The sequence below is a fragment of the Myotis lucifugus genome, unplaced genomic scaffold, assembly GCF_000147115.1.
Source record: "Myotis lucifugus unplaced genomic scaffold, Myoluc2.0 scaffold_14, whole genome shotgun sequence".
NCBI classification, from domain to species: Eukaryota; Metazoa; Chordata; class Mammalia; order Chiroptera; family Vespertilionidae; genus Myotis; species Myotis lucifugus.
The window spans coordinates 7,607,917-7,629,698 of record NW_005871062.1 but is presented as its reverse complement, the minus strand read 5'-3'; the positions used below and the strand labels follow the sequence as shown (position 1 = coordinate 7,629,698).

At 42.5% G+C, this 21,782-nt stretch overlaps 1 protein-coding gene across 2 annotated transcripts in view; it reads right to left on the bottom strand.

Annotated features, from left to right (window-relative positions):
• The window catches only part of MASP1 (mannan binding lectin serine peptidase 1), a 62,873-nt gene that overhangs the window by 24,093 nt on the left and 16,998 nt on the right, over positions 1–21,782 (bottom strand). For both annotated transcript variants that reach the window (XM_006084791.3, XM_006084792.3), the window contains exons 3-8: positions 13,311–13,488; positions 12,168–12,299; positions 9,881–10,077; positions 8,407–8,554; positions 7,027–7,145; positions 5,937–6,015 (exon numbers count right to left, since the gene is read on the bottom strand). In XM_006084791.3, coding sequence (XP_006084853.1) covers positions 5,937–6,015; positions 7,027–7,145; positions 8,407–8,554; positions 9,881–10,077; positions 12,168–12,299; positions 13,311–13,488 — 853 coding nt within the window. The remainder of the gene's footprint in view (positions 1–5,936; positions 6,016–7,026; positions 7,146–8,406; positions 8,555–9,880; positions 10,078–12,167; positions 12,300–13,310; positions 13,489–21,782) is intronic.

Genomic DNA, 21,782 nt, shown 5'->3' with positions numbered 1-21,782 from the left:
AGTAAACATTACATAAAAGGGTACGGTCTTTTTTTTTTTTTTTTTAGTTTTATTCATTTCAAACGGGCCGGATCCGGCCCGCGGGCCGTAGTTTGCCCACAGCTGCTCTTAGCCTCTTCTACCCAAGCTTGAAGCCTATGGCTAAGCAAAAAATTCCAGCTGAGAAGAACCAAAGGATATTCAGTTCTTCCAGACCCAACCACATGCAGAGTAAGAGCCGTTAATGTGCTCATATTGGAGCTCAGCAAAATAAATAAATAAATAAATAAATAAATAAATAAATAAATAAAAAAAAAAAAAAAAAGAAAGGAAAACAGAAAGAAATGCAATAAAGCCCCACCATGCTGGCTCTCTGTAGACACAAAAGTCAGGAGGTGGGGGTCAAGGTAGACCAACTTTTAGTCTTCACCTGCTTATTTTTCCCAATTATTGGTGGCTGGACATTGAGGTTGGCTATAGGATAAGACCAAAGATGTCTGTTCCTCAGGGAAGATTTCCAGTCCAACTAGGTCTCAGGCAAGTTTTCAGTATGGATAGAGTCCATTATGAGTCTGCCAGGAGCCAGGTCAGAGGCTGAGGACCCAAACTGTCAATGTTTCTTTCATTAGGGGGTGGTGCTCATTCCTAAGGAAATCCTAATCTTAGGTCTAACAACCTCTACCAGAGTTGAAGAATCATACAAGTTGAAGAATCACAGAAGTTCACAGTTGCAAAGGACTGCTAAGGTAGGTGTCAAGAAGGTCAACTTTACTTCACAGATGAGCTCAGACCAGAGACTTAACTGGCTAAGGTCACACAGTGAGTTATGATCAGGGAACTAGACCTGACCTTAACTCAATTTTTCTTTTAAATAAATCAAAATGACAGTTCTGAAGGATCTGTTTTCTAGTTAAAACTGCCTATAATCAGTATTAGCTGGGTAATGATGGATATTGATTGTCAACCTTCTGATAATTTCAGAGGACTGCATCCCAAGGCCCTGGTAGAATTTCCAGAGTTTCTCTCTTCCTGAATTTTACCTGCTCACCTTGGGAAACAGAAAGGGGGCAATTTACCCCTGAGATGCTACTCAGATACTGTGACTTTTAAGTTTAGGACTCCAAATTCATCTGTTTGATTGAACAAGGAGTTGTCAAACTTAAATATAACTAACTCCAAGACCCTCCGGGATGGAGCAGAGGATGAAGAATGGGAATAAATGTAGGTCCATTCTACCCACAAGGATGGCAAAAGCCAGAACTGGTTAGTGTTTTATTCTGGCATCCGACCCCCCACCTGGACAAATCATTCCCATTTGTTTTGATCACTCAAAGTAGACACACTTGTCTACTCTGTGAGGAGAGCATGTGAAGATCAGCACTAGGACGACAAGAGGTGATAATATTTATTATTGAAAGCTATCAACAGTTTTCAATGCATTATCCGGCTGAGTCTCAAAGCACATTTTTCTTCCTTTTTTAGGAAATGCCATTGATTGGTGCCTGGATCTTGGTATGACTCTTGTCTCCCTTAACTTCAATCTAGCAGTTCATTTTACCTAAGGTATCCTCAAGACCTGATACCTAATTCCAGGTGGAGGAATTCCAGGGTTGGTCTTAGACATGGTGTGAGATGGTCAAGCTATGTGACATAGCCAGCACTGGTGAGACGTTTTCTGGGTGGAGGGCCTGCTTTCACATCACTCTAGAGAAGTAACTTGACCCGCTTGCTAAAGCTGGTCCTACAACCATATGGAGGAGGTGATACATAGTGGAAAGTGGAAATCACTTCAGCTTGGGTAGAGTGAGCAGGAAAGGGGTATGCCTTCTTCCCAAGGCTATGGTGGCCTGGAGACAACTTCCCTTTTTGAGAGGCCTTGAGCAGCTCTGCCTGGTACTATCAAAGATGATGCATCCAGACTGTGCTTCCTTAACTAGTCTGTCTTGTTTGCTTTAGGAGAGTTTCATCCTTTTCTCTAAAGATTCCTCTGGCCACTTTCACACTCTCCTCCATTCCCTTGGCCTCCCTTTCTCATTATTCTCTGGAATGGGATGTATCACCCATGTCTTTCTTGACAAGCCATATTGAGCATGCTTTGCCACTATTTGGGGGCTTCTTAGAGAACTCAGAGTTGGCCCAGGGATGTTCCCCTTCCACTCTGCCTCACCTCCATCCTTCCCCTCCATGGACTTATGCTCCAGCATCACAGATCCCTTCTTGTGCCACTCTCTCTCCTTGCTACTTTCCCCACATGGGAAACCCTGTGTATCCATGCCCTGACCACCTCAAGGCCTTAAATGTGGCTTTTTCTTGAAAAACTTTTCTTATTCTTCTAATCAGATAAGGCTGGTTCCATATTTCTCTTTGCAGAGCTTTATTTATTGACCTCTCTCTGATGTATGCATCTTAAGTTGCCTGTTATTACAATTATTTGGGCCCATTTCAAACCTTCTGCCTAAATTATAATTTCCTTTATCACACTGAGTACCATATCTATTATACTTTTGGGGCTTAAAAATACTGATTCAATAGTATTTAGTAACCATCCCATGTCCTGTCTTAGGGGCATCCAGACAGCTCCTTGTCCACCCTTGCAAGATTCTGCCCTCCTCCAGAGGCCATTTCCTCACCATACTGACTAGTAGTCACAATGCAATGCAAGGCTTCTCTGATATGTGTGTCCAGATTTTGTTCAGGCAGAAGCAGAGATTTCCAGTATGTTGGCTGCACTCCACAGCCCTTATCACTACTTACAATTGACCCCGGGATGTCCAACGGCACCAGAGCTGAGGACTGCTGCTTTCAATGTGATCCATATCTTTTGCAAAACTTTAATCAGTAAATTTTTAGAAATTCAAAATGTGTAAGCCCCAGAAGAAAGAACTCTCAATGATGAAATCTTAGCCCTGTGTTAGGTATAGGTGGGAGGGAAGCTTTTAGGCATGAAGATATATCTAGATTCCCTAAAAATCCAGGCTATATTAGTTATTCCTAGTTCCACCTACTCATGTTAAGAAAGTAACAACAAGTAAAAATATTAAAGTCATAAAGTCACAGGCATTCTGACCCATTTGAATTTGAAGTGTAGAGTGGATTGGAAACCAGGGCCCACTTTGACCTGGTCAACCTAAGGCCATGGGATTGTATATTATTAAATCTTGTGTCTCTAGGACCAAAGTCATTTTTCCTTTGAGAAGAATATGGTCCACTTAGAGGTGATAAGTCTCCCATTGTTTTTTTTTAATTATTTTCTAGAGTAATGTTTGAATGATGGGTGAACCCTCAAAATGAGAATTTTTTTCATACAGGCAGGAATTTCAATTCTTTGAGACTATGTTGCCTTGTTTAGCATCCTTTCTGATCCACAATGAAACGGGGAATGGAGTGTTGGCAGGGTGGGGAGGGGTGGAGTAGCTCTGGGACCCAGGGTCTTGTAAGTGATCCATTCCTGGATGTCTGCACTGTGTGGGGTCCCGTCATTCACTGGGTCACTTGCTCTGACTCGAGTTCACTCTCCAAATCCATTTCAGTTTCTGTCACCATGGTGAAGATCAAAGAGGGATGAGTGGGTCCAGAGAAAGGAAGCAGAGAGAGGAACGGAGAGAGAAAGAAGAGAAAGAGAAAAATTAGCAAGCAAAGCAGAATCAGTTCATGCTGGAAATACAGAAATCACTGCACCAGAATTGATTAAGAATGCACAGTTTAGGTACAGCCAGTGTGAAGGACAGTATGGGATTGTGGAATTTGTACCATTCAGAGAATTTGCACAGTCATAAATCCTGGCTCATGAGAGTTATAATATTCTGCTCCGGAGCAAACTTTGCATTCACCTGACCCAGACCCTCATTTGACAGATGGCATTCCGAGTGGAAGAGAACTTGTCCAGGGTCACTACAGCAAGGTGGTGGTAAGTCCAGGTCAACAACACATAATTTTTACTTCCTGTTCTGGTGCAGGTTTCTTCACTGCACACACACTTCCTGTCAGTTCCCAACCCCTTTCCTCACAATCTCTGGGGACTCTCAACTTCTCAGTTTTATTCAATTTTGTGTCTCCCCTAGGACCTGGCGCATACCTGGGACAGAGAGATGTTCAATAAATACCTACTCGTGAATGAGCGGGGATGTTCTATGTGTCTAAATAGGGATTCTAATAGTCCCAATCCAGGCTGTGCTGGGAGAGCCAGGACACATTAGGGGGACAAAAAAATTCCTCTTTTCTGTGGCACAAAATGACAGGCATTCTTTTGTATACTAACAAAAGCCACATAAAAGAGTACCATCAAATATAATAGTGCCTAACTCAACCAACACTTGTGTTACAATAAGATGTGTGTGTTTTATCAGGGAAGAAAATTGTTATCAAAGTTTCCTACAAGCGTAAATGAGAGAAACCAAAACTTTTCCTAGTGAGGGAGTTGGGTGGGGGAAGAAATAAGCTTTTTTGAGCTTTTTTCTTATTCCTGGTGCTCCCCATGTATGATATGTACATTAACACAGCTAGTCCTCAGAACAATCAAGAATGTAGGAAACTGAGGCAAAAAGAGTTTAAGTAAATTGCTTAGGGACCTGAAACTGTTTGAATCTGGATTTGAATCTAGAACTTTCTGACTCCAAAGCCACATTCCATCCTCTACCCACATCCTCCTTTAGCCCCTCCTTCTCAACAGCCTCATGTTTGGGTAGAACTCAGCCACAGCACCACACATGAGCCACGTGCGGGAGGAGGCGGCAGATGTGTCTGCTGGCATTTGAGTTCCTCTACGTCTGGCTCTTGTCTTTTCCATCTGAGTTCCCTGTAGACATCTGCCCAGGCATCCAGAAAATGTTGTTTGAAGCCATAAAATGCACCCCCTGCTCCTCCTCCCCCCCGCCCCCCCCCCATACACACCCACACATACTGGGCTCTGACTCCAGCCACATCATCCTATAAAGAAAGGAAAATTTACGACAAGCACACACTGCTCCAAAGTTCTGCCTGGTATTTACCTCAAGGGAGTCCCAGCTTGACATTGTCCTGTTGGGGCAATGGGAGTGGATCTGCCAGCCCAATGGATCTGAGCCATTTAGGAGATGGTGGGACAAGGACACCACTCCAAGTTTACATGCAGTCATGAACTAGGGGGCAGGTGAGACTAATCCTAATTCTTGACTTCTCACTTCTCCATTCTAAAGCAAATCCTCCTCCCCTTCCTTCCTGTCTCCTTTTCCTTCCTTTTCTGTCACTATAGATGAGTGTCTTAAAATTGTGGTCTTTACAAGTCTTGCATTGAAGTCACATGGGTAGGGGGAGAGGAGGTAGTGACTGAAACTTTGTAATTTTGCAAAGCTTACTAGGTTATTTATATGGAATACATTATGTTAGAACCACCAGGATATATTCTAGAATATTAAAACTAGTTCAAACTCTCTATTTTACAATTAAGGAGGAGGATCCTGTCCATGGTCATAGGGTGGGTTAGGAGCAGAGACAAGGCAAGAACTCTGGGTCCCAAGGGTCGTGCAGAACTGTGTCCCCTGCTTCACACACATCCACTGTGTTGACCCCACAGTCCTAAAGCGTAAGATGTCCCAGAAGACTTAGTGGGTATGGCTGACGGCCACATGGACTGGCAAGGTCACTCGGCTCTGGGCACTGGGGCCAAAATAGTTTCCTGAATTAGCTATTTGAAACAGAGCTAGTTTCAAACGTGGAGACGTGCTATTCCTGTAGCAAATGGCAATCTGTCTGCAGTATTTAGAAAGTAAAGACCCACAAAAAGTTTCTTTTGGAATCCTATTGTCTTATTGCTAAAAGATACATACTTCTTTTGTCCAACCCTCATGTGTCTGCTGACCTCCTGCCCCCTTTCTCTTAAGGTGCACCTGCCAAGTGGTCCCCCTGTGTGGTCTCTGCTCGAATCCCACCCGTGCTGGGGAGTTCATGGTCTTTATAATAAGCAGATTTTGTTTTCTTACTTTTACAAATGGGAATCTCGTTACTCCATGAGCCATCCTTCAGGCACTCGATCTGGAATGTGTCCATCTCCACATTATCCTAGGAAGAAACATGACGAAAATGTTGGGAGAAGGAAAACAGGTAGGGGTTGGTGGTGTTTTTTCAGCACAAGCAGCTCAAACTACAAATCTGGGTGTCCTAACCTGAGGTTTTCCAACCATAAGCCTCCAAAGGCAAGCTTGAAGATGAGGAAAAGATAGATGCTGAATTCATATTCCCCATTCCTGCCCTGGAGAGAGTCCTAGTGGTACCTATCTGCCACCTCTAAAATGGATGTGAAAAGGGGTTTGGGCAACTGCTTCTGAAGGGAAATCTATACTCTTGACTCCTTTTTCAGAGAAGTGGCTCTCAAACCTGAGCAAGCATCAGCATCCTGAAGGCACTTGCACAGATTGCTGGGCTCTGCCCCTAGAGATTCTGATTCAGTGTCTCTGACCTGGGGACCAAGCCTTTGCATTTTTAACAAGTGAGTTGATGCTGCAGTAGGGACCCCACTTCCAGAACCATTCCTTCAGAGCACTGGTCTACTAGCTTGGCTTACATCAAACTCACCTGGGCAACATTACAGAAAACCAATCACTGGGCACCGCCTATTCTGCTTTCATTAAGCTCAGGTGGGCCTAGGAGGGGACTTGTTTTTTTAAGTTAAGCAGGTGATTCCTAGGAGAATCACAGTTTCAGAGGGTGGGCGAGTACCTACCTGCCACCTCTAAAATCCCTGCTTTCCATCCCCATTTACCCCAATAAGTCTCAAATTTGTTAAGGTTGTTTGTCCTGATTGTAGGGACGAGTAGAGCTAGATTTTTTGAAATTCAAACCAGCCCACACTCTGGTAAAAGACTTGTGTGCCACTTCCAGAAGTGAGAGTCTGGGACACATGCTTTAAATTTTCAGAAGACTGGGATTTCTGGAGTGTTTTGGAGATTTATGGGGAATCTAGAAAAACTATGATGGGACCATCACAAGCTCTGGAAGCCCATCTATTCGGGGAGGCTCTCAAGAGAATTTCTCTCGCCTGGTGGCTCCCACTCCCCAGGCAGGATCCTGTACCTTCAGCACTTTGTAGCCTGTGTCACAGCTGACCAGCACCTGGTCTTTGAAGAAATACTTGGCTTGCAAGGGCTCAATTTTCCCTTGGACAGGAGGTCGTAGCCCTGGACACTCCTTCCCTGGTGAAGCAATGGAAAAATAGCAGGTGAGAAAACAAAGAAAAGTATGGCATCCGGAGGCCAGTCCCTAGACTGCCAGGCATGATGGAGGTGGAGAAGGCACAAGACTGAGTGTTAGGGGCCTGGACCTAATAAACCTGAAGAAAACGTACTGGAACCTGAGCAGGTCCTTGGACCTCTCTTTCCTCATTTGTAAAATGAGGTGCTTGGCCAGTGATTTAATCAAAACTCAGGATTCAATAGCATATTAAGTGCCATTGAGTGCAAGCCTGGTCTGATGCTTTTTTCTTTTTAATAACATCTTCCATAGTAGACATTAAACATCTATTTGCATTTCTACAGTGACAGGGAGCTCCATACCTCCCAAACCTTCACCTTTCATACTGAATTCATCTGATTAAAGAAATAGTAGTTTCATATGCAATTGAAATTTATATCATTCTAATATTTACTCATCAGGCGTAGTTTGCCCTCTTGGGGAACTTAGGATGACACCAGTGGCTCTTTCTTTCCAAGACCATGCCTCAAAGTGTTGGTCTGTGATCATATGCCTCTGAACCCTCTTTTCAAAAGACTAAATCAGACAGGATTCCCAGGCCTGGGACTATCCCAGAAAATTTTTCCTGGACAAACTCTCTTTTGTTAACATTTGCTTCACTTTTCTCCACAGAACTGGGCACTAAATTTGATAGTGCAGGCCAGGCCGGGATAGGAGTCTATAAATTGAATTAGTCATGCCCAGCTGTGGTCTTGTCACTGATGTCCACCCTCTTCTTTTTCAAGTTATTGCATACACCTTGGGTCAAATGGCTCTATCAATATTTGGGCCAGGACTGGCTGCCTTGGGGTATCAGGGAATGAAACCCGTGGGCTTTGCCAGTCCAGGGGGAACATAAAGAGCCAAACTGCTGTAATGGAACATTTTGAGCTACAGGCCCACAACAAAATTCCAGCCTCAGACTTGGAGAGGGATGGAGCTGGAAGGGTCCTCTCCAGGCCCAATGAATCACAGTGTGTATGTCGGGGGGTGTGGTTTAAAAACCAAGTTCTGTTTTTTTAATCTCCCCATATGATTCTGAAGTACAGCAAGTTCGAACACACCATGAATATCCCATTTTATAGAAGAGAAACTGAGTCAGAAGAGAAAATGTGCCTTGGTGTACTCAGTGGCAGAGCTGGTAATCCCACCACAATCCCAGGGTGAAGCCTCCTCATCCCTCAGCCACTGCTCCATGAGGGCTGAGTGCAATGACCAAGTTACCTGTTGCCTTGTACGAGAGCTTCCAGCCCCGGTTCTCGCCTGAATTGTCACTGCGGAACTGGATTGAGACGTTGTGGGTCTGGGTATTGATGGGTTCTGGGGATTTCTCTCCACAGAAGGGTCCCAAGACTTTTGGGCCAGCTATAATCTGTGAGGGACAAGACAAAGAAAAAGGAGGTTCACATCAGAATAGCAGTGGCTGCTGCAGGGGCCACCTCTACACTGTACCTGGGGTTTTCTGGAAGCCTTCATGTGAAACCTATTATTCACTCACATTTCTAGTGGGTGTTACCATTCACCAGATAGCTCCATCTCCAGTCCCACAATTTACAATTTATAATAGTCCTAACAGTGGACTAGGCATGTTAATAATCCTCTGCTCAAAGATGAACATATTATGCCTCAGAGAGGGACAGGCTTTGGCCTGTGCAAAGCATAGAAATGGCCCTCAAAAAACTTGCAGTCTAGTTGGGGGAGGATAATAAATATGTGCTTTTTATTTCTAACTTATGTAGTAAAATCTATGTAACCTATAGATTTCATCATTAATATGATAGATAATAACTCTAAATAGGTGGCCAGGGAAGGCCTCCTTGAGTAGGCAATACTGGATTTGAGACATATAGGATGAATAGGAGCTTTTCATTGGAGGAAGAGGGTAGAATACTTTCTAGGTAGAGAATACAGCATATGTGAAGGTCAAGGCCAACAGAGGGAGTACCATGGCATGAAGTTGAAAAGGCACAAGGGCCACATTGTGCTGAGGAATTTATGTTTACTTCCAAGTGCAACCTTGATCTAATCTGACTTTTATAAAGATCAGCCTGGATGCTATGGGAGAACAGGCTGTGTAGGGCAAGGGTAGAAGCCTTGCAGTTGACCAGGAGATAATTAGGTGTGGACTAGGATAGGGGGATGGGATGGAGGAAAGGGAATAGGTACTATTCACTGATCCAGATTTTCCAACTTCCAGTCCTGGGTCTTTCCTATGCATTTAACTCTTTTCCTTCCATCTCTGAGGATGAGAATTCCTTAAGCCTCATTTAGTTACCAGGATCTACAATCCTGGGTGATATCTTCATCTTGTCACCCTTACTGTGGAGAGGTGGGAAAAGTAAAGCCCCAAGTGATTAAGTACCCGGATAAGGCTCATGGCAGAGCTCCTGGAAACTATGTGTGGTAGGCAGAATTCTAAGGTGGTCCTCATGACCTTCACTCCAGGTGTTACTTCATGATGATGTTATGCTACATGGTAAAAGGGATTTTGTAGGTGGCCAAGTGGCTAGTTTTGGATCAGGGAAGATCCCTAGACTGGATCTGATTAAGCTGGTAGATGTTATTTTAAATAGTTATCTTTTGGAAGATAGCTGTTTGGCCCCCTATCCTGGGAGAAGGTAGAGGGCAAGATTATTCATTTTCCCAATTCAGCAAGATTTTCCAGCATCGCCAGAGCAAAGGTCCATTGCAGGCTTACCTTGATATAGTCATAGGGGCAAGGCACCTCTGGATGGTCCTCAATGTCGAAAATGTCTTCAAACTGCAAGCTGATCATGAAACCTTCCTCCAGTCTGATCGCATAGAAGCATTCGGAGCTCTTAGGGTAAGGGTTGGGGAAGTCAGGGCTGGTGATCACGCCAGTCCTCTGGGTGAAGAGGTTGTCACTGCACTCCACTATGGGAAACATACCAGAGCAAAGTGACCCACCACACATGGCCACAGAAACTCCTTTCTTAACTGTTACTGTACGGTTTCACAGTGGTCCCGAGAGGCTAGCAGGAAAGGAATACTTATCCCCCTATCACAAATGGGGAAACTGAATTTCAATGAGGGGGAAATGATTTATCCAAGGTCACACACTAGTAATTTGCAGGGTCAAGATTCAAAGGCAATGAGTGTTATAAGCCTTCTCATCAGATTTTGTAGCATTGGGGGGAAGGAGGGAAGGATAGGGTTTAAGATGGAAAGGTTCTGAGATGGAATAGTTGAGGTGGTGGTGTCTGGACTGCTTTTTTCTTGCTCTCCCCTCAGCCCAGACTCCATTAGGTCTCTGCTCAAAGCCTGTTTTGATCCCTCATACACCCCCTCACTTTAGCCCTTGGCTTTGCTTTGTTTCCCTTTATGCTCCTGACCACTACTTGCCACTATGTGATAGATTTGTTTGTGGATTCTCTTGCCCCCACTAGACTGTAAGTCCCCTGATCTCAGGGATTCTTTGTCCCCACTTCATCTGCTGCACCAAGGACATAGCACCTAGCCGTGGCTTAGCTCTGCTGAGGTCCTTTTATTTGCTATTGGACCTTTGTCCTTGAGTTGACCTATCCTAGAAGTTAGATGTCAGTTCTTTCTAAGCACTAGCTCATCCTGCTCATTTGCAAAAGAGTAAACTGTGTCCCAGAAAAAGGGGCACAACTAACTTGAAAGTCTACAACTCAGAGCTGTAGAACAAGGTTTAGGTCAAGGTTACTTGCATTTCCATGTTTTCGTTTTCTGTATCACACATTCTCATGGCAATGATATTGCCCCAAAGGGGGTTAAAATTAGTTCTTGGTAGGGGGAACTCTTACCCTTTTTATAGTTAGGCATACAGTACATAAGTAATATATACAGTGTATCTGTGATATTAAAATTTCATGGGTAGGGACAGATATTAAGAAGATTAGGAAGATAATGTTTTAAAAAGTTCCTGGAGGCACAGGTAAAAGTGAAAAAGAGATCAAGAAATCTTGCTCATTCTTAGCCTCCACTGAACTCAGTATATACTAGATACTCAATAAAAACTTACTGAATGGAAACCATAGAAAATATAACCCTCAAGATGAAACTCCTGTATGTGCCCTTTCTCTACTGATGAGTCATATAGGGATTTTATTCAGAAGCAAGTAGAAGCTTTTGAAGGAGAAAGAAAAAGAATTCTCACTTCCAGCCTTGTCCTCCTCCAATGATCTCTCACTCAGCTTCCAAAGGATTTTTCTAAAATCCAGCTCCTTACCCTGTAGTCATACTAATCTATTGGTATTTCCCCAAACATTCCAAATTCTATTGGGCTTAGGCAGGTTTGCGGAAGCTGTTCTCTCTGCCTGGAATGCTTTCCTTTTCCTTATTCTTTTATGTCTGTCAGGGCCACCATTTCTGGGACGTGTTTGCCCATACCCCAGGCAGACTCAGGTCTCATCGTGCTGTGGCCACACTACTTGTACAGCATTTACTACTTTTCACCATTTGCTTTGTGTCTGTTTCCCATTAGCTAGATGGTCCTCATGGAAAGTAACTGACCCTTTTGCTTGTCCACCTCTGCCCAGCCCAGAGACTATGGCAGAATAGGCATGAGAGAGCAAGAATGAGATGTTTTCTTGCTCTCTGTCTTTGCCTCTCTCCTCCCTCTTTTTTTCTTTGGGCCAAGGTTCTCTTTTGGACCAAGGTTCTTTTTATCACAAAGAGAACAAAAGGAACTTCTGGGGGAAGCCTAGTTCATGGCTCAGAGAGAGGGGACTGGGAAAGCTTTTTTTCTTGAGCAGACCAATTACCCGCAGAGGGAAAGGAGATAGGGAGAAAAGGGCAGAGATTCCTGCTGCCCAGGAAAAAAGATGGTCTACAGGCTAGGGCTGCTGGGCATTTCAACAGCATCAAACATGTGGTACCTAGAAGCACAGATCTCTGACTTCATTTTTAATTGTTCTTACTGTCCTTCTTCTAAGCCTTCCTCATCTAATTGGAAAATGTGGCACACAATGGTGATGAATAGGATCATCCCTAGGCCCTACCTCTGCAGGTCCTGTTGTCCGTGTGGAGGATGTAACCAAAGCGGCAGGAGCAGTAGTAGCCACCGATGTAGTTATGGCAGTAATGGTCACAGGACAGCTCCTCGTCCTCCCGCTCTGTGCACTCGTCCACATCTGTGGGGAAAGGCATAGCCTCTCAGTCAGTCAATCCATATGGGATGATGAATAAAACAGCTAACATTTATAGAGCACTTAGTGTAGGCTATTCACTATGTTGTGAGATACTTGCATTTCATCATTTATTCCTCACATGAAGCCCAGAAGTAGCCAATGTTTCTGTTTACAGGAGGAAACTGGAACTCAGAAAGGTAAGAGGCTTACCCAAGATTACAGAGAGCCAGATTCAAACCCAAGCAACCTGACTTGTGGTGGTGCCACTATCTTCTAACCATTGAGATAATAGCAAGCAGGACTGTTACTATTCTTATTCAACAGATGATAAGACTGAGAGACTTAGAGGCATTAAGTAACTTACTCCAAGTCACACAGATAGTAAGTGGTGGGGACAGCATTCACATCCAGATGGGCTGGTTCCAGAGCATAGGCCCTTAACTTCTACTCCATTCTGCCTGTCTCTATGTTGCTTATAGGGACCAAACCCTGTCCTAAGCACTGGAAATATAAAGATAAAAAAGATGTATGTTCTCAATCCAATTTAAAAATTTGGCTCAGCCAGCATGGCTCAGTGGTTGACCATGGACTAATGAACCAGAAGGTCACAATTCGAGTCCCAGTTAGGGTACACATCTGGGTTGTGGGCTCAATCCCCAGTGTGGGACATGCAGGAGGCAGCTGATCAATGATTCTCTGTCATCATTTGATGTTTCTATCTCTCCCCCCCTCTCCCTCCCTCTCTGAAATCAATAACAATGTTTTTTAAAAATTTGAACATACATTTCCCCCCAAAGGGTATATAAATGGCCAATAAGCATGTGTAAAGATGCTCCAAGTCACCAGTCAGCAGATGGATAGATATGTGATAGAGCAAATGATGCAGTAAGACATTCATGGGAGAATCTGTGTGGTGAGTATACAGGTGTTCATTGTAAAGAAGAGAATATGAGGCACTTTTAATCTTTAGTGAGGAACAGAGACCTGGGGATGAGCCACCCACTTCTCACTTACCCACAGCCATGTAGTGGGCATCGAAGCCTGTGAATCGCTCCTCATCAGAGAAATCTGACTGGAAAGTGATGGACATGAAGGAACCAGGGGAGATGACCATTTCCTGGCCAGGGGTATGCTCAGTGTCTGTGTTCTCACTGCCACAGAAGATTGCCAGCAACTGGTCTTCAGTTTCTACCTTTGAGGTCAAAGAGAAAGGGAACAAATGAGCAGCTTCACAAATTAGCTTCTTCAGTAGAAAAGAGGGAGGGGCTTCCCTTGAGGTAGACCAAGCAGCCTGGGAAATCCAAAGGATAGGGATTAGGGATTATGGGATTTAAGGAAAGAAACATTACAGTTTAAGTAAAAGTGGCCATCCAATCACTGTTTCATTCATTTTGTTTAGATCCATCAGAAGTAGCTTGACCTTTTTTATTCCTGTTGACAACCAAATGGCTTCTTTGTTGAAAATAACTCAATGTTAAAATTAACAAAGAGAAAACCTCACAGATGGATTTTATATGCAACAGAAATTTAGCACATTTCCAAAGAAAAGAAACTTTATATACAATATAAGTCATTCATTGAGCATTCAGTGTGTGCTGACACTGGGCAAAATAGGTGATGGGGATGATGAGAGAAGAAGAAGACATAGAGCTGTGCATGTTAAGACTGATGAAAACACACAGAGCTCTTATGCAGTGTGACAGGTGGTTTAATGGAAACAAGCACTGGGGATGCACTCAGAAGAAGGTGAAATATCCCCATTAGAATGTAAGCTGCAGGACAACAAGACTTTGTTTTCTTTATAGATGTGTCCTCAGTGCATGGAACAGTACCTGGCACATAGCAGTTATTTGTTATCAAGAACTCAAAGAACAAGGCCCATTTTGAGAACAATGAGAAGCCAGGTAATCTGTGGAGATTGTAGGAGACACACAGATTGTAGGCGACACACTTAGAAAGATGGGTGATTATTTTTATTTAGTCAGATTATGGTTGACCTTGAATTTTGTGAATAAAGGGAAGAATTTTGTGAATAAAGGGAAGACATTGAAAACTTTTGAACAGGAAAGACATGTCATCAGAACTACATTTAATAGGTAGTCTTAATAATACCAAAACTACTGGGATCATCCAGAAATAGTATATTTTTGAGTATGTCTGTACTAAGACTCAGATGTAAAAATTGCCTATTTGCTAAAAGAATTCATTACATTGGAAGAGCCAGAGACCCAAGCAGAGATCTCAAACTGGTTGCCTAACAGTGATTGTGTGTGTTGATTTGGGAAGCACTGTATAGCAGCTATTTGATATTATTTATTTGACCACAAATGCTTGGCCTACCTATCACTCTATTGCTTACACCTTTCCCAATTCTTGTAAGCCTGTTATTTGTACTTGCAACTTCTAGACTGATTTTAGTCAAGATGCATAAGAAAATCTCTCACCAAGAATAATTTCTGCTGCCTTTAAAGTCATTAAAGGAAAGTTCTCAAAGGCTGCCTATCTCTAGTAGATTCTAATGAATTCATTGTTTTGTTCATTTAGTTTAGTATGCCAGAGTATCTTGACATTTGACACTTCTGTTTTGAAACTAATGATTTATTTATTTAAAATAAGTGGGAGTTTTAAAGAAAAACAATTTGCCCTGGCAACAAAACACAAGGACAATTAATCGCTAACTTTGGGAATTGAAGTGTAAACAGAAGATGAGATCATGGCTTTGCTATTTATTTCTTTTCTCTGCAGATACTAGCCAAACTTCACCAGACTTATCACTGTAGAATGTGCCTATATGCACGCAGCTGAAATGTCACTTCCTTGAACATCACAGCCGGTTTGTTATTTTCATTATCTGAGTTTTAAAGATAGCTGAAGTTTTACTTAATTATAATTTTAAAAAAGTAAAACAATTCTTTGGTATAATACTTTTTAAAGTGCTTTATACAAAACCTTTCTTTCTTAGGTGAAACATGCCAACCCTTTGTTGGGACTCAGGGATTGTTATGAACATCAGCCATCTTGGGGATATTGCCTTGTGCAATGTTGCTTACCCTACACGGATCATCCCCAGACTATAATGCCTTTGTAATTCTTATGTCCTCTTTATGTACTGTTTTATTTCCTGTATCTTTATGAGTTTATTAGCTGAAATGTTGTAAAATAGAAACAAGTTAAACTGCTCTTCTTAGAACTTAATAAAAATAAGACTAAATAGGTTTGGAGTGAGGGCCTGGGAAAGGGCTTGTGCTATGAGTAACTGCATGAGCTGGAGTGCCCTGTCTTGGTAGCCACAGCTTTGGAGTAATGGAAGGTATAGTTAGAGGTCCTGACCCCTATTCCTGGTCTACAATAAACTGTTATATGGTCACCTCCTTGTTAGTTCTCGGTTATCCACCTAATAGAACAGGGGTTTGAAATAGTTGAGTTCTATGTTCTCTTCTAATTTTGATATACTAGTATTCTACCAAATTATAATATCCATACATACAGATTCATTCATACATACTAGGAAATGGGAGCAGGGGTTTCAACACACACATTGCTTCCTGCTAAAGAATCTGATGGACTTGTTTGTGGTCTGTAATAATATAATACAAAAACAATTATGAATAGTGATGTCTTGAGCAGTAACACTTCCAGACATAGCAGCCTCCTTCCTGTAATTTGGTACCCCAGGGTCTTTGGGGTCTGTAATGCCTGGAGCATAGACACTTCTAAGTGAAACCAATCAGAGATAATTTGTAAGGAAGAGACCTAATAAAGGTCTGTGATAAATAACTTACCTCCTCATATATTCCAGGCTTAGGGACCTTTTTATGATGGCAGATAAAGTAATCACCTGCAGAGCCACACTATTTTAGAGAACAGGTAAGAATACCCCAGCTGAGACCCATGGGAAAATCTGAACCATATATACCTTTGGAAGCAGGAAAGAAAAGGCCTTGGGACTCTGGGAATTTAGCCTGCAGCTCAGAATAGAATCCTGGAATATCAGAGGTGGAGGGAGGGACCTTTCACAGCTATTTCAATTGACCTCCTTCTAGAGCAGAAGTTCTCAACCTGTGGGCCGCGACCCCTTTGGGGGTTGAACGACCCTTTTACAGGGGTCGCCTAAATACATCCTGCATATCAGATATTTACATTATGATTCATAAGAGTAGCAAAATTACAGTTGAAGTAGCAACGAAAATAATTTTATGGTTGGGGGCCGGGGGGTCACCACAACATGAGGAACTGTATTAAAGGGTTGCAACATTAGGAAGGTTGAGAACCACTGTTCTAGAGGAAACTGAGATCTAGAGAGGGGAAGTGACTTGCTTAAGAGTAAAGAGATAATCACAAGCATTTTCTGATATCAATTTTGCTTTTGGAACTTTTCTGACCCTGGAGAAAGAAACCCAACAACCCAGAGCGCCCGTGACAAAAGACATAGACACTTTGACAAACAACTTTTCCGGTTCAAGGGCCTCTTGAAATCCTATCTTGGGTGCATGAACTATCTCCCAGAGAGGATGTGGCTCAGTGAAAGTTCCAGCTGTAACCTAAACAGAGGGGGTCACTGGCCCTGGTTAAGATTTGCAGCTGCTGCTATGAATTGTAATATTCTATAAAAATCATTTATTTCTGAGTACAGGTTGAGCCCTGGCTCTTGTTTGGACTGTCCCATTTTAGGGCCATCATATTAACAAGATGGAGGGAAATGCCTTATCGCATGATGACACAAAATTCATGATAATAGAGAACCAAGAATTATCTGGTTGGGGATCACAGACTCTTCATTTTTCTTTATCTTATTATGGGCAACCATGTCCTTTCAGGCTATTGTTATTTAAGACACCAGCACATGGATGCATGTCCCCAATTTGTTTTCTTTCAACTTAATTCAACAATCATTTATAACCCAAGTGCTGTCTGGACTGTAATGTGGAGAATGCCAAAAATTACTTATTTGTTGCATGAGCTTCATATGAAAGTCCCCTGCTTCTGGGAATGTGAATTTTAGTAGGAGAATAAGTACTCAAATGTATATGTTTTAGGGCATTGTCAGGCTATAATTATTGGAGTGAAAGAAAGGAAGTAATGGGGGGGGGGTAAAAAATGGAAAAAAATAGCATCCAGATGAGGGGAATCAGAAAACATTTAGGAAGAAGAAAATGTTCTTTGAGCTGGGGACTGAAAGGTGAGCAGCTAGAGAGTGAGGGGTAGTAAGGAGAGCATCCAGGCAGAGGGGAATTGAACTACCTGTCTTTCACTGCAGTAACTATAGCCCGACAATGCCCTAACACATACACATTTGAGTACTTAACTTATTCTGCTACTAAATTTCACATTCCCAGAAGCAGGGGACTTGCATATGAAGCTCATGCAACAAATAAATATATTTTGGCATTCTCCACATTACAGTCCAGACAGAACTTGGAGTATTCAGAGTCTCAACCACCCCTCCTTTCTAACCAACACCTGACATAAGAAAGGGGTTCTATTGAGGAAAGAAATCTGGAAAGAGAGATCTAAGGAGGAGAAGCCAGAGTCTGTTTTCTATGAATCTTCTACCTTAGTAGAAACAGTATAAAAACTCCTAGGCAAAACTAGGGCAGGACAGCAGAAACTTTGGCCAAATTTCTGTGGAATGACAGATACAGCTGCTTTCCACATGTCCATAAAGTTATCAGAGTTTATAGATAGCTACCCATTGGTTCCTTGGAGCAGTAGATGGAGAAGGTAGCGTGGGAGCAATTATTCTCATTTTATAGATGAGAAACCTGAAACCCAGATGACCCAAATGAATCAGACAAGGTCATTATTTAGCAAGTGGTGGCTCTGGTCCACAATCGCAGCATTCTGATTCCATAGCCAATGGCACTCATGCTCCTATGAGGCATGAGATCAACCAACAAGGGCCGTCCTACAGACTCAATGGCTCAAGGCTTTGCTTGTCATTGCTCAAAAGCTACACCCTCTGAATTTTTCTCTGGGCCCTTAAAGAGCTTTACAGAGATAATTTAGGCAGACATTTAGGTTGTGCTGGATTGTCCTCTTGTCAATTAGTTGATCTTGAAACTACATTTCCCAGGGTCTCCTTCCCTGTATAGTTCCAGGGTAGTGGCCAAAAGAGGAACTTCTGTGAGTTTAGCACACAACAGTTTTTTACTCTCTGAAGGTTGTTTGTGATCAGATATAGAAGTGAACAGATATAGATGTACCCAATAGGTTATAACTGGTCCTCACTCTCTTCAATCTGCACCCAGCTATTCTTTTTAACTACTGGTTCTGAGGACCAGCAAGCCTACCACCAGATGCTTGTAGGTGGACTGACAGGGGTGATAGCTGCTCAGAGCCAACAGCTCCTCATAGACTCTCCCCATGGGCTCCCCCTTCACAGTCCCATGTTGATTCCTTAGCTGGGCTTGCTTAATTCTTGGATTCCTCTGCAAATGCCATCATTTCCACACATTCCAGGGTTTCAGGAGAACTGATTAGTAACCTTTCTGTGGTCCTCCAATTCTGTCTATGAGAAGCTGAGACCATCACTTTCCTAATTGTTCTTATAATTATATGAGTTCTAATGCCCATAAATAGTCATTATCTCACAATACTCACAGAAGCTCTGCTTTTCTGACTGCACTCTGGCAGATACTATTATTGTCAGGAGTAGGATGCCACAGTAACCAAAACTAGAACATGTGGCTTTAGTTTGGCTACCAGTGAGGAAAATACTTCAGGAGGCTTGACAAATGGTGACCTGAGTCACATAGTGGTGAAACAAGTGGCAAAATTTGCCTATGGCAATTAGAAGGTAGAAAAATATATAGTAATAAACTTGTGGATCTGGCTGAGGAGATCTTACGTAGAATGTTGCAAGTGTCAGTATGTGCTTCCAGCTGTATATGGCAAGGTACTTCAGGAAGAAGTAAGTCTTTGGTGTACAAGCAGAAATTAAAGGAAATACAGAGGGTCCAGGGCTAGCTGGGTTGGAAAATAAGACTATTTCTCATCTCTAGTCTCTATACTAGCAAAATATTTTAAAAGCAAAAATGTTCTCAGGATAAAAATAATTACAAAGTTCTGGCTGTAAGACCCTTCATTTAAATGTAGAAGACTTAAGGCAGTGCCTATTGTTCCCTATTAGCTAGATCAAAGGACACTGAGGAATCTTAAGAACATTGTTCCATAGTACCTTAACATGCTTTTCAAAGGAGAGAGAGAGAGAGAGAGAGAGAGAGAGAGAGAGAGAGAGAGAGAGAGAGCTATTTTGAAAGGAACTGTGGGTGGTGTTGTTTTGGTCTAGAGTGGGAATATATTTAAATATATGAAACACCAAATGTTTTTTAAAGAGAGATGTACCAACCAGCTTGGACTAAGAATGACTGAGACAAATCAAAATAAAAAGAGGACTCTAGACCTCCAAGTTGCAACGCAGAGGAGATAGGGTGGGAAGGAGTATTCAGCTACAAATGGGCGATTTCGTATAGAAAAGGAAGAGTAGTCTCAGAGGGTGAAGCTGACAAGCAGAGGGCAGAACCAGGAGCACACAGAGCGGTGACGGATGACTCACTCTTAGGAGCACACCCGGCTCGTATGCAGAAAAGAGCTCTGGAGTGCGCGGCTGTGCTTGGCGGATGTTCAGATTACTATGGAGCAGTGACTGTGATATGCCTCCCATTCCTCCCGTTTTTCAGTGGGAATTCTTTGTGGTTATCCTGTGCTTGTGTCACCAAGACGAGAAGATATTTGGTTGGTGTAAGTGGATGGACGAGGAGAGACAAAGGGGGGGAAAAAAGGAGACATATGTAATACTATTTGTAATACTTTAAGAAATAAAAATTATTATTAAAAAAAAAATAAAAATAAAAATTAAAAAAAAAAAAAAAAAAGAACATATCTGCCTTGTTTGTTTGTTTCTCAAGAGAATGAGTTGATTGTGCCTTAATTTCAATTTTTTAAGTTTCCTGTTTTTTTGGATGTAACTCCTGATTGAGACTGAATCATGTGGGACCTCATCTTTATGAGTTCACCAGTTATTAGATGTTTGGGAAATTACTTCAACTCTGTGTTATAACTTGAATTGTATTCCCCAAAAAGGTATGTTCAAGTCCTAACCCTTGGTCTTGACTTGATCTTATGTGGAAATAGGTCTTTGCGCATGTAATTAAAATGACATCATACTGGATTAGGTTGGACCCTAATCTAATAACTGGTGTCCTTATAAGAAGAAGGAAACTCGAACACAGAGATTCATAGAGAGGGAAATAGTATAAAGACAGAGGCAGAAACTGGAGATACTCTGCCATACCCAGGGAATGTCAAGGAGTACCGAAGCTAGAAGGGGCAAGGATGGTTCTTCCCTGGAGCCTTCGGAGGAAGCACAGCCCTGCCAACATCTTGATTTCAGACTTCTAGCCTCCAGAACGATGAGAGAATAAACTTCTATTGTGACAAGCCACCTCATTTATGGTAGTTTGATACGCCAGCCCTAGGAAACGAATACACTCTGAATACAGGTTTTCTAATCTGTAAAATAGTGAAAATGAGAGTATTTATATCACAGGAATGTTATAAACATAACATGAGTTAATATATGTAAAGCATTTAGAAAAGTGCCTGAAATACAGTCAGCACTTAATAAATCAGTGAGAAGAACAGGACCACTGAGATCCAGCTCACTGAAATGACACCTTTCAGACTCCCAGTTAAGTGGGGTATGGGTGATTTCACTCGGTTGAAGAATTAAGAGACTGGAACTGCCCCTGGATATGTTTTTGTTCTCAGGTTCCACTTCATTCCTAATCTCCCTGAAGCCATAGCACAGACTTCCCTTCTTATGAGATCTCTAAGTCCAGGCTGCTGGAGCAGAAAGGGAACCTAGAGATCCCTCACAGCCCAGCATTACCCTGGTCTTATGAGAGAAGACCAGAATGAGGGACCTCTAAAAGCTTCCATCCTCAGGAGAACAGTATTAAGTCTAGAATTTCGTCACTGTCCTGTGTTTCAAAGAATTTTGCCAGATATGTGAATTTAGGCCAACGATTCAGTGACAGCCCTGGGACCAGGACTCCTGACTCACAGGTGAGTGCTCTGTACTTCTGACTCCCGAGGTCACCCCTACTGCAAGCCCGTCACATCAGGTTTTGCACCAAGAGTTACCAGCCTGATTTTGCTACTTTATCCAGTTGTTCAAATTATAGTTAAAGATGATGAAAAGGAGCAAATTAAAGGAGCAGACAGAAAAAAAAGATGTGTGTGCATGTGTGCGCGTGTACGTGTGTGTGTGTGTGTGTACTGTATTTCAGAAGCTCTTTTTCTTAATAGCTTCCTTTTAAAAAATATATCTTTATTGATTTCAGAAAGAAAATGAGAGAGAGTGAGAGATAGAAACATCAATGATGAGAGAGAATCACTGATACACTGCCTCCTGCAGGCCTCACACTGGGAATTGAGCCCACACCTAGGCGTGTGCCCTTGCTGGGAATTGAACCATGACCTCCT